The 12951-nt window shown below is 38.3% G+C and overlaps 1 protein-coding gene across 4 annotated transcripts in view; it reads left to right on the top strand.

The window, feature by feature from the left end:
- The first annotated feature begins 917 nt into the window (after positions 1-917).
- The window catches only part of LOC134534754 (ectonucleoside triphosphate diphosphohydrolase 5), an 80517-nt gene continuing 68483 nt past the window's right edge, over positions 918-12951 (top strand). For 2 of the 4 annotated variants that reach the window (XM_063373283.1, XM_063373282.1), the window contains exon 1: positions 918-1046. In XM_063373283.1, the coding sequence (XP_063229353.1) occupies positions 1023-1046 (24 nt within the window). In that variant the 5' untranslated portion in view covers positions 918-1022. Of the gene's footprint in view, positions 1047-1085; positions 1333-12951 lie in introns of those variants that run through there. The other 2 variants (XM_063373284.1, XM_063373285.1) reach the window with 2 other exon arrangements.

Here is a 12951-nt window from a genome sequence, read left to right as displayed (position 1 = left end):
CTTACTAAAACATAGCAAAACCTTTTTTTGGAGACATGTTTGTAAAAAGAATATTACCAATATTCTTTAATTTTAGCAACTTCTTCGTATATTCCATCTCAGCTCATCATGTCTAACGACACACAATCTTATAATTATTGTAATTTTTAAACTTCACTATGCTGCTCATACTGTTCATTTAAGAAATAATATATATATATATAAAATTGTGTAATATTGTAAAAAAATACATACATTCAACAGTACTTCATACTGTAAAAAAAAAGGCGAGCAATACTATCTCACATTGAGCTCCAAAATATGTCACTGTACATCAGTTAAATTATATAAATATACCCAGGAACATTTAAAACATGTTTATTGTAGTGAAAGAAGTTTAATTTTCAACAAATATTACACAATATTCACGGATAGTGTTCCAATTAATTCAAAACCGTGTTGTTGCGTATCAAAACACTAGTACAATGCAATATTTTGATTTTCAATGTGGGCGTTGGCACGGCTTGGCGAATGCTTCATCTCCTAGCCTGCAGAAGTGCTGGTATGGCGCTTCCTCCCTTCTCTTTGTTTTATTCCGAACTTCAGGAAATAAATAATATTTTAGCTCGTGATCGAAGCCAGAAAATTGAAATCTTTTTTAATAAAATAAATCGTTAATAAATTCTAATTTTTTAAACATTATTCTATTATATAGTATTTTGCGTTTAGATGCGTAAATACGGTTTTTGGCCTTATATTTTTGTTTTATTTTATTATAGAGCGATTTTAAACCAAAAATAATTACAAACATTAACATGAGCATGTTATAAACATTTTAATGACTAATTTACATCAAGGACACTTACAAAAGATTATGACATGCTTTGCAATGACTCTTCATTTTTCAAATCCATTTAATCTATTGATATAATATTTGCTGTATCATCTTCATTTTAGTCGGACGCGTAAAGTGAAGGGGCCCTGGATTTTTGTTTCTGTGTTTCTGTAATATACTATATACTGTTTAGCTGCCCGTCAAAAAAATGTCGTCTATCAGAAAAAGGAAGGTATAATATTGTGGTATAGTCGTGTATATATGTATGAATTATTCAAAAGTTGGATATAACAAAAATAGTTAACCATTTTGTCGGTAGGGAGCTCTGATACACAATATTTAGGAATCTATAGGGATTTTGTCGTGTTCCTCACATATCATATTCCCATGAAGCACTGTAGGTTTAGAATCTCGTTGTCTAGAATCAATTTTTTAAAACATGTCACATGGGTGACGTTGCGTGCGGAAGTTTTGTTATTTAGTTGCAGTGATATCAGAAGTAAATGAATTACGTGAGAGTACGTATATGCCAAGTAACTTAGGTAACTAATTATTATTCTTTGAAACGTGTTTAAATGTTTTTTTTTCTAATGTGGTCTGGAATAATTAAATTTATTTTATATTTTATATGTTGTGTAGAGGAAATGTAGTATTCACGCCATCTGTTCAAGGCAATTCTGAAGGTGAGCCTTTTATTTTGTAAAATAATATTAAAATTTCGAGTTATGTTTCTGCAATTATTATTAGCCCCTTTTTTAAACAAGTAGATGTTAGGCTAGGTACATTAAAATGAACGAGTAATCGTGAAAACTGTTGGTAAGGTTACGTTAGCTGCATTAAAGGGTAAATATTTACTTGGGCGGTATTTCCGAAAAAAAATGTTAAAAATCCGAAAATACCTTTATTTTATGCTCTTCAACTTCCTCTTTTCATTAAAATCGGCGGAGATTAGAAATTCCAAATACTTTAGGAGATATCGAATTTTTAAATTTCTTCATGTGTAGTTGAGCGGTATTTGCGAAAAAAATGTTAAAAATCCGAAAATACCTTTATTATATGCTCTTCAAATTCCTCTTTTCATTAAAAGCGGCGGAGATTAGAAATTCCAAATACTTTAGGAGATATCGAATTTTTAAATTTCAGCACAAAACCAGTGCATTCCTGTGGCGTGCACCATTGTTTACTGAGGATAAGTTAGCTTCGAATCCTGGATTCATTTCCCAAGAGGTACCATAGTTACAATACCGTACCATAAAAATCGGGTAACTCGACGAAAGACGTTGGTGCAATACAGGCCTAACTCAAATTATTAAAATTTGATGCAACTTAGCCTTCCAATTAAAAAATATGTACATATATATATATATATATATATATATATATATATATAAACTGTAACGTAATTATAAAATATTGATAAAAATTAACCTACAATGTCACTCTTGTGGTGTGTGTGTGATCATGCTATTGATTTATACCTCCAACGCGGCAAAATAGCCAAGTCCATGTCGCATTAAAATTAAAATCAGACTTTCTACATTATGCTCGCTTAGTACACCTTAAAGTACACACATGTGGGTGCAATCCAGTGTATCAGCTTCGGGGTTATGTACTCTGGTGTTTTTTTAAGAGGCCTTCGAACTTGCGATTTTCACCTCCATTGCAGAATAAATCGCCAAGTTCATGACGCCTTAAAATTAAAAACAGACTTTCTACATTATGCACGCGTAGTACACTTTTAAGTACACACATGTGGGTGCAATACAGTGTATCAGCTTCGGGGTTATGTACTCTGGTGTTTTTTTAAGACGCCTTCGAACTTGCGATTTTCACCTCCATTGCAGAATAAATCGCCAAGTTCATGACGCCTTAATATTAAAAACAGACTTTCTACATTATGCACACTTATTACACCTTAAAGTACACACATGTGGGTGCAATCCAGTGTATCAGCTTCGGGGTTATGTACTCTGGTGTTTTTTTAAGACGCCTTCGAACTTGCGATTTTCACCTCCATTGCAGAATAAATCGCCAAGTTCATGACGCCTTAAAATTAAAAACAGACTTTCTACATTATGCACGCTTAGTACACCTTAAAGTACACACATGTGGGTGCAATCCAGTGTATCAGCTTCGGGGTTATGTACTCTGGTTTTTTTTTAAGACGCCTTCGAACTTGTGATTTTCACCTCCATTGCAGAATAAATCGCCAAGTTCATGACGCCTTAAAATTAAAAACAGACTTTCTACATTATGCTCGCTTAGTACACCTTAAAGTACACACATGTGGGTGCAATCCAGTGTATAAGCTTCGGGGTTATGTAATCTGGTGTTTTTTTAAGACGCCTTCGAACTTGCGATTTTCACCTCCATTGCAGAATAAATCACCAAGTTCATGACGCCTTAAAATTTAAAACCGACTTTCTACATTATGCTCGCTTAGTACACCTTAAAGTACACACATGTGGGTGCAATCACGTGTATCAGCTTCGGGGTTATATACTCTGGTTTTTTTTTAAGACGCCTTCGAACTTGTGATTTTCACCTCCATTGCAGAATAAATCGCCAAGTTCATGACGCCTTAAAATTAAAAACAGACTTTCTACATTATGCTCGCTTAGTACACCTTAAAGTACACACATGTGGGTGCAATCCAGTGTATCAGCTTCGGGGTTATGTACTCTGGTGTTTTTTTAAGACGCCTTCGAACTTGCGATTTTCACCTCCATTGCAGAATAAATCGCCAAGTTCATGACGCGTTAAAATTAAAAACAGACTTTCTACATTATGCTCGCTTAGTACACCTTAAAGTACACACATGTGGGTGCAATCCAGTGTATCAGCTTCGGGGTTATGTACTCTGGTGTTTTTTTAAGACGCCTTCGAACTTGCGATTTTCACCTCCATTGCAGAATAAATCGCTAAGTCCATGACGCCTTAAAATTAAAAACAGACTGTCTACATTATGCTCGCTTAGTACACCTTAAAGTACACACATGTGGGTGCAATCCAGTGTATCAGCTTCGGGGTTATGTACTCTGGTGTTTTTTTAAGACGCCTTCGAACTTGTGATTTTCACCTCCATTGCAGAATAAATCGCCAAGTTCATGACGCCTTAAAATTAAAAACAGACTTTCTACATTATGCACGCTTAGTACACCTTAAAGTACACACATGTGGGTGCAATCACGTGTATCAGCTTCGGGGTTATATACTCTGGTTTTTTTTTTAAGACGCCTTCGAACGTGTGATTTTCACCTCCATTGCAGAATAAATCGCCAAGTTCATGACGCCTTAAAATTAAAAACAGACTTTCTACATTATGCTCGCTTAGTACACCTTAAAGTACACACATGTGGGTGCAATCCAGTGTATCAGCTTCGGGGTTATGTACTCTGGTGTTTTTTTAAGACGCCTTCGAACTTGCGATTTACACCTCCATTGCAGAATAAATCGCCAAGTTCATGACGCCTTAAAATTAAAAACAGACTTTCTACATTATGCACGCTTAGTACACCTTAAAGTACACACATGTGGGTGCAATCACGTTTATCAGCTTCGCGGTTATATACTCTGGTTTTTTTTTAAGACGCCTTCGAACTTGTGATTTTCACCTCCATTGCAGAATAAATCGCCAAGTTCATGACGCCTTAAAATTAAAAACAGACTTTCTACATTATGCTCGCTTAGTACACCTTAAAGTACACACATGTGGGTGCAATCCAGTGTATCAGCTTCGGGGTTATGTACTCTGGTGTTTTTTTAAGACGCCTTCGAACTTGCGATTTTCACCTCCATTGCAGAATAAATCGCTAAGTCCATGATGCCTTAAAATTAAAAACAGACTTTCTACATTATGCACGCTTAGTACACCTTAAAGTACACACATGTGGGTGCAATCACGTGTATCAGCTTCGGGGTTGTAAACTCTGAGTTTTTTTAAGACGCCTTCGAACTTGCGATTTTCACCTCCATTGCAGAATAAATCGCCAAGTCCAGGACGCCTTAAAATTAAAAACAGACTTTCTACATTATGCACGCTTAGTACACCTTAAAGTACACACATGTGGGTGCAATCACGTTTATCAGCTTCGCGGTTATATACTCTGGTTTTTTTTTAAGACGCCTTCGAACTTGTGATTTTCACCTCCATTGCAGAATAAATCGCCAAGTTCATGACGCCTTAAAATTAAAAACAGACTTTCTACATTATGCTCGCTTAGTACACCTTAAAGTACACACATGTGGGTGCAATCCAGTGTATCAGCTTCGGGGTTATGTACTCTGGTGTTTTTTTAAGACGCCTTCGAACTTGCGATTTTCACCTCCATTGCAGAATAAATCGCTAAGTCCATGACGCCTTAAAATTAAAAACAGACTGTCTACATTATGCTCGCTTAGTACACCTTAAAGTACACACATGTGGGTGCAATCCAGTGTATCAGCTTCGGGGTTATGTACTCTGGTGTTTTTTTAAGACGCCTTCGAACTTGTGATTTTCACCTCCATTGCAGAATAAATCGCCAAGTTCATGACGCCTTAAAATTAAAAACAGACTTTCTACATTATGCACGCTTAGTACACCTTAAAGTACACACATGTGGGTGCAATCACGTGTATCAGCTTCGGGGTTGTATACTCTGAGTTTTTTTAAGACGCCTTCGAACTTGCGATTTTCACCTCCATTGCAGAATAAATCGCCAAGTCCAGGACGCCTTAAAATTAAAAACAGACTTTCTACATTATGCACGCTTAGTACACCTTAAAGTACACACATGTGGGTGCAATCACGTGTATCAGCTTCGGGGTTGTATACTCTGAGTTTTTTTAAGACGCCTTCGAACTTGCGATTTTCACCTCCATTGCAGAATAAATCGCCAAGTCCAGGACGCCTTAAAATTAAAAACAGACTTTCTACATTATGCACGCTTAGTACACCTTACAGTACACACATGTGGGTGCAATCCAGTGTATCAGCTTCGGGGTTATGTACTCTGGTGTATTTTTAAGACGCCTTCCTACTTGCGATTTTCACCTCCATTGCAGAATAAATCGCCAAGTCCAGGACGCCTTAAAATTAAAAACAGACTTTCTACATTATGCACGCTTAGTACACCTTAAAGTACACACATGTGGGTGCAATCCAGTGTATCAGCTTCGGGGTTATGTACTCTGGTGTTGTTTTAAGACGCCTTCGAACTTGTGATTTTCACCTCCATTGCAGAATAAATCGCCAAGTTCATGACGCCTTAAAATTAAAAACAGACTTTCTACATTATGCTCGCTTAGTACACCTTAAAGTACACACATGTGGGTGCAATCCAGTGTATCAGCTTCGGGGTTATGTACTCTGGTGTTTTTTTAAGACGCCTTCGAACTTGCGATTTTCACCTCCATTGCAGAATAAATCGCTAAGTCCATGATGCCTTAAAATTAAAAACAGACTTTCTACATTATGCACGCTTAGTACACCTTAAAGTACACACATGTGGGTGCAATCACGTGTATCAGCTTCGGGGTTGTAAACTCTGAGTTTTTTTAAGACGCCTTCGAACTTGCGATTTTCACCTCCATTGCAGAATAAATCGCCAAGTCCAGGACGCCTTAAAATTAAAAACAGACTTTCTACATTATGCACGCTTAGTACACCTTAAAGTACACACATGTGGGTGCAATCCAGTGTATCAGCTTCGGGGTTATGTACTCTGGTGTATTTTTAAGACGCCTTCCTACTTGCGATTTTCACCTCCATTGCAAAATAAATCGCCAAGTTCATGACGCCTTAAAATTAAAAACAGACTTTCTACATTATGCACGCTTAGTAAACCTTAAAGTACACACATGTGGGTGCAATCACGTTTATCAGCTTCGCGGTTATATACTCTGGTTTTTTTTTAAGACGCCTTCGAACTTGTGATTTTCACCTCCATTGCAGAATAAATCGCCAAGTTCATGACGCCTTAAAATTAAAAACAGACTTTCTACATTATGCTCGCTTAGTACACCTTAAAGTACACACATGTGGGTGCAATCCAGTGTATCAGCTTCGGGGTTATGTACTCTGGTGTTTTTTTAAGACGCCTTCGAACTTGCGATTTTCACCTCCATTGCAGAATAAATCGCTAAGTCCATGACGCCTTAAAATTAAAAACAGACTGTCTACATTATGCTCGCTTAGTACACCTTAAAGTACACACATGTGGGTGCAATCCAGTGTATCAGCTTCGGGGTTATGTACTCTGGTGTTTTTTTAAGACGCCTTCGAACTTGTGATTTTCACCTCCATTGCAGAATAAATCGCCAAGTTCATGACGCCTTAAAATTAAAAACAGACTTTCTACATTATGCACGCTTAGTACACCTTAAAGTACACACATGTGGGTGCAATCACGTGTATCAGCTTCGGGGTTGTATACTCTGAGTTTTTTTAAGACGCCTTCGAACTTGCGATTTTCACCTCCATTGCAGAATAAATCGCCAAGTCCAGGACGCCTTAAAATTAAAAACAGACTTTCTACATTATGCACGCTTAGTACACCTTAAAGTACACACATGTGGGTGCAATCACGTGTATCAGCTTCGGGGTTATATACTCTGGTTTTTTTTTTAAGACGCCTTCGAACTTGTGATTTTCACCTCCATTGCAGAATAAATCGCCAAGTTCATGACGCCTTAAAATTAAAAACAGACTTTCTACATTATGCTCGCTTAGTACACCTTAAAGTACACACATGTGGGTGCAATCCAGTGTATCAGCTTCGGGGTTATGTACTCTGGTGTTTTTTTAAGACGCCTTCGAACTTGTGATTTTCACCTCCATTGCAGAATAAATCGCCAAGTTCATGACGCCTTAAAATTAAAAACAGACTTTCTACATTATGCACGCTTAGTACACCTTAAAGTACACACATGTGGGTGCAATCACGTGTATCAGCTTCGGGGTTGTAAACTCTGAGTTTTTTTAAGACGCCTTCGAACTTGCGATTTTCACCTCCATTGCAGAATAAATCGCCAAGTCCAGGACGCCTTAAAATTAAAAACAGACTTTCTACATTATGCTCGCTTAGTACACCTTAAAGTACACACATGTGGGTGCAATCCAGTGTATCAGCTTCGGGGTTATGTACTCTGGTGTTTTTTTAAGACGCCTTCGAACTTGCGATTTTCACCTCCATTGCAGAATAAATCGCTAAGTCCATGACGCCTTAAAATTAAAAACAGACTGTCTACATTATGCTCGCTTAGTACACCTTAAAGTACACACATGTGGGTGCAATCCAGTGTATCAGCTTCGGGGTTATGTACTCTGGTGTATTTTTAAGACGCCTTCCTACTTGCGATTTTCACCTCCATTGCAAAATAAATCGCCAAGTTCATGACGCCTTAAAATTAAAAACAGACTTTCTACATTATGCACGCTTAGTACACCTTAAAGTACACACATGTGGGTGCAATCACGTTTATCAGCTTCGCGGTTATATACTCTGGTTTTTTTTTAAGACGCCTTCGAACTTGTGATTTTCACCTCCATTGCAGAATAAATCGCCAAGTTCATGACGCCTTAAAATTAAAAACAGACTTTCTACATTATGCTCGCTTAGTACACCTTAAAGTACACACATGTGGGTGCAATCCAGTGTATCAGCTTCGGGGTTATGTACTCTGGTGTTTTTTTAAGACGCCTTCGAACTTGCGATTTTCACCTCCATTGCAGAATAAATCGCTAAGTCCATGACGCCTTAAAATTAAAAACAGACTGTCTACATTATGCTCGCTTAGTACACCTTAAAGTACACACATGTGGGTGCAATCCAGTGTATCAGCTTCGGGGTTATGTACTCTGGTGTTTTTTTAAGACGCCTTCGAACTTGTGATTTTCACCTCCATTGCAGAATAAATCGCCAAGTTCATGACGCCTTAAAATTAAAAACAGACTTTCTACATTATGCACGCTTAGTACACCTTAAAGTACACACATGTGGGTGCAATCACGTGTATCAGCTTCGGGGTTGTATACTCTGAGTTTTTTTAAGACGCCTTCGAACTTGCGATTTTCACCTCCATTGCAGAATAAATCGCCAAGTCCAGGACGCCTTAAAATTAAAAACAGACTTTCTACATTATGCACGCTTAGTACACCTTAAAGTACACACATGTGGGTGCAATCCAGTGTATCAGCTTCGGGGTTATGTACTCTGGTGTATTTTTAAGACGCCTTCCTACTTGCGATTTTCACCTCCATTGCAGAATAAATCGCCAAGTCCAGGACGCCTTAAAATTAAAAACAGACTTTCTACATTATGCACGCTTAGTACACCTTAAAGTACACACATGTGGGTGCAATCCAGTGTATCAGCTTCGGGGTTATGTACTCTGGTGTTGTTTTAGACGCCTTCGAACTTGTGATTTTCACCTCCATTGCAGAATAAATCGCCAAGTTCATGACGCCTTAAAATTAAAAACAGACTTTCTACATTATGCACGCTTAGTACACCTTAAAGTACACACATGTGGGTGCAATCACGTTTATCAGCTTCGCGGTTATATACTCTGGTTTTTTTTTAAGACGCCTTCGAACTTGTGATTTTCACCTCCATTGCAGAATAAATCGCCAAGTTCATGACGCCTTAAAATTAAAAACAGACTTTCTACATTATGCACGCTTAGTACACCTTAAAGTACACACATGTGGGTGCAATCACGTGTATCAGCTTCGGGGTTGTATACTCTGAGTTTTTTTAAGACGCCTTCGAACTTGCGATTTTCACCTCCATTGCAGAATAAATCGCCAAGTCCAGGACGCCTTAAAATTAAAAACAGACTTTCTACATTATGCACGCTTAGTACACCTTACAGTACACACATGTGGGTGCAATCCAGTGTATCAGCTTCGGGGTTATGTACTCTGGTGTATTTTTAAGACGCCTTCCTACTTGCGATTTTCACCTCCATTGCAAAATAAATCGCCAAGTTCATGACGCCTTAAAATTAAAAACAGACTTTCTACATTATGCACGCTTAGTACACCTTAAAGTACACACATGTGGGTGCAATCACGTTTATCAGCTTCGCGGTTATATACTCTGGTTTTTTTTTAAGACGCCTTCGAACTTGTGATTTTCACCTCCATTGCAGAATAAATCGCCAAGTTCATGACGCCTTAAAATTAAAAACAGACTTTCTACATTATGCTCGCTTAGTACACCTTAAAGTACACACATGTGGGTGCAATCCAGTGTATCAGCTTCGGGGTTATGTACTCTGGTGTTTTTTTAAGACGCCTTCGAACTTGCGATTTTCACCTCCATTGCAGAATAAATCGCTAAGTCCATGACGCCTTAAAATTAAAAACAGACTGTCTACATTATGCTCGCTTAGTACACCTTAAAGTACACACATGTGGGTGCAATCCAGTGTATCAGCTTCGGGGTTATGTACTCTGGTGTTTTTTTAAGACGCCTTCGAACTTGTGATTTTCACCTCCATTGCAGAATAAATCGCCAAGTTCATGACGCCTTAAAATTAAAAACAGACTTTCTACATTATGCACGCTTAGTACACCTTAAAGTACACACATGTGGGTGCAATCACGTGTATCAGCTTCGGGGTTGTATACTCTGAGTTTTTTTAAGACGCCTTCGAACTTGCGATTTTCACCTCCATTGCAGAATAAATCGCCAAGTCCAGGACGCCTTAAAATTAAAAACAGACTTTCTACATTATGCACGCTTAGTACACCTTAAAGTACACACATGTGGGTGCAATCACGTGTATCAGCTTCGGGGTTATATACTCTGGTTTTTTTTTTAAGACGCCTTCGAACTTGTGATTTTCACCTCCATTGCAGAATAAATCGCCAAGTTCATGACGCCTTAAAATTAAAAACAGACTTTCTACATTATGCTCGCTTAGTACACCTTAAAGTACACACATGTGGGTGCAATCCAGTGTATCAGCTTCGGGGTTATGTACTCTGGTGTTTTTTTAAGACGCCTTCGAACTTGCGATTTTCACCTCCATTGCAGAATAAATCGCCAAGTTCATGACGCGTTAAAATTAAAAACAGACTTTCTACATTATGCTCGCTTAGTACACCTTAAAGTACACACATGTGGGTGCAATCCAGTGTATCAGCTTCGGGGTTATGTACTCTGGTGTTTTTTTAAGACGCCTTCGAACTTGCGATTTTCACCTCCATTGCAGAATAAATCGCTAAGTCCATGACGCCTTAAAATTAAAAACAGACTGTCTACATTATGCTCGCTTAGTACACCTTAAAGTACACACATGTGGGTGCAATCCAGTGTATCAGCTTCGGGGTTATGTACTCTGGTGTTTTTTTAAGACGCCTTCGAACTTGTGATTTTCACCTCCATTGCAGAATAAATCGCCAAGTTCATGACGCCTTAAAATTAAAAACAGACTTTCTACATTATGCACGCTTAGTACACCTTAAAGTACACACATGTGGGTGCAATCACGTGTATCAGCTTCGGGGTTATATACTCTGGTTTTTTTTTTAAGACGCCTTCGAACTTGTGATTTTCACCTCCATTGCAGAATAAATCGCCAAGTTCATGACGCCTTAAAATTAAAAACAGACTTTCTACATTATGCTCGCTTAGTACACCTTAAAGTACACACATGTGGGTGCAATCCAGTGTATCAGCTTCGGGGTTATGTACTCTGGTGTTTTTTTAAGACGCCTTCGAACTTGCGATTTACACCTCCATTGCAGAATAAATCGCCAAGTTCATGACGCCTTAAAATTAAAAACAGACTTTCTACATTATGCACGCTTAGTACACCTTAAAGTACACACATGTGGGTGCAATCACGTTTATCAGCTTCGCGGTTATATACTCTGGTTTTTTTTTAAGACGCCTTCGAACTTGTGATTTTCACCTCCATTGCAGAATAAATCGCCAAGTTCATGACGCCTTAAAATTAAAAACAGACTTTCTACATTATGCTCGCTTAGTACACCTTAAAGTACACACATGTGGGTGCAATCCAGTGTATCAGCTTCGGGGTTATGTACTCTGGTGTTTTTTTAAGACGCCTTCGAACTTGCGATTTTCACCTCCATTGCAGAATAAATCGCTAAGTCCATGATGCCTTAAAATTAAAAACAGACTTTCTACATTATGCACGCTTAGTACACCTTAAAGTACACACATGTGGGTGCAATCACGTGTATCAGCTTCGGGGTTGTAAACTCTGAGTTTTTTTAAGACGCCTTCGAACTTGCGATTTTCACCTCCATTGCAGAATAAATCGCCAAGTCCAGGACGCCTTAAAATTAAAAACAGACTTTCTACATTATGCACGCTTAGTACACCTTAAAGTACACACATGTGGGTGCAATCCAGTGTATCAGCTTCGGGGTTATGTACTCTGGTGTATTTTTAAGACGCCTTCCTACTTGCGATTTTCACCTCCATTGCAAAATAAATCGCCAAGTTCATGACGCCTTAAAATTAAAAACAGACTTTCTACATTATGCACGCTTAGTACACCTTAAAGTACACACATGTGGGTGCAATCACGTTTATCAGCTTCGCGGTTATATACTCTGGTTTTTTTTTAAGACGCCTTCGAACTTGTGATTTTCACCTCCATTGCAGAATAAATCGCCAAGTTCATGACGCCTTAAAATTAAAAACAGACTTTCTACATTATGCTCGCTTAGTACACCTTAAAGTACACACATGTGGGTGCAATCCAGTGTATCAGCTTCGGGGTTATGTACTCTGGTGTTTTTTTAAGACGCCTTCGAACTTGCGATTTTCACCTCCATTGCAGAATAAATCGCTAAGTCCATGACGCCTTAAAATTAAAAACAGACTGTCTACATTATGCTCGCTTAGTACACCTTAAAGTACACACATGTGGGTGCAATCCAGTGTATCAGCTTCGGGGTTATGTACTCTGGTGTTTTTTTAAGACGCCTTCGAACTTGTGATTTTCACCTCCATTGCAGAATAAATCGCCAAGTTCATGACGCCTTAAAATTAAAAACAGACTTTCTACATTATGCACGCTTAGTACACCTTAAAGTACACACATGTGGGTGCAATCACGTGTATCAGCTTCGGGGTTGTATACTCTGAGTTTTTTTAAGACGCCTTCGAACT

Source organism: Bacillus rossius, chromosome 8 (genome assembly GCF_032445375.1).
Source record: "Bacillus rossius redtenbacheri isolate Brsri chromosome 8, Brsri_v3, whole genome shotgun sequence".
Lineage (NCBI taxonomy): Eukaryota > Metazoa > Arthropoda > Insecta > Phasmatodea > Bacillidae > Bacillus > Bacillus rossius.
Note: the sequence above shows the minus strand (reverse complement) of the source record. Positions and strands in the feature narration are given on the sequence as shown.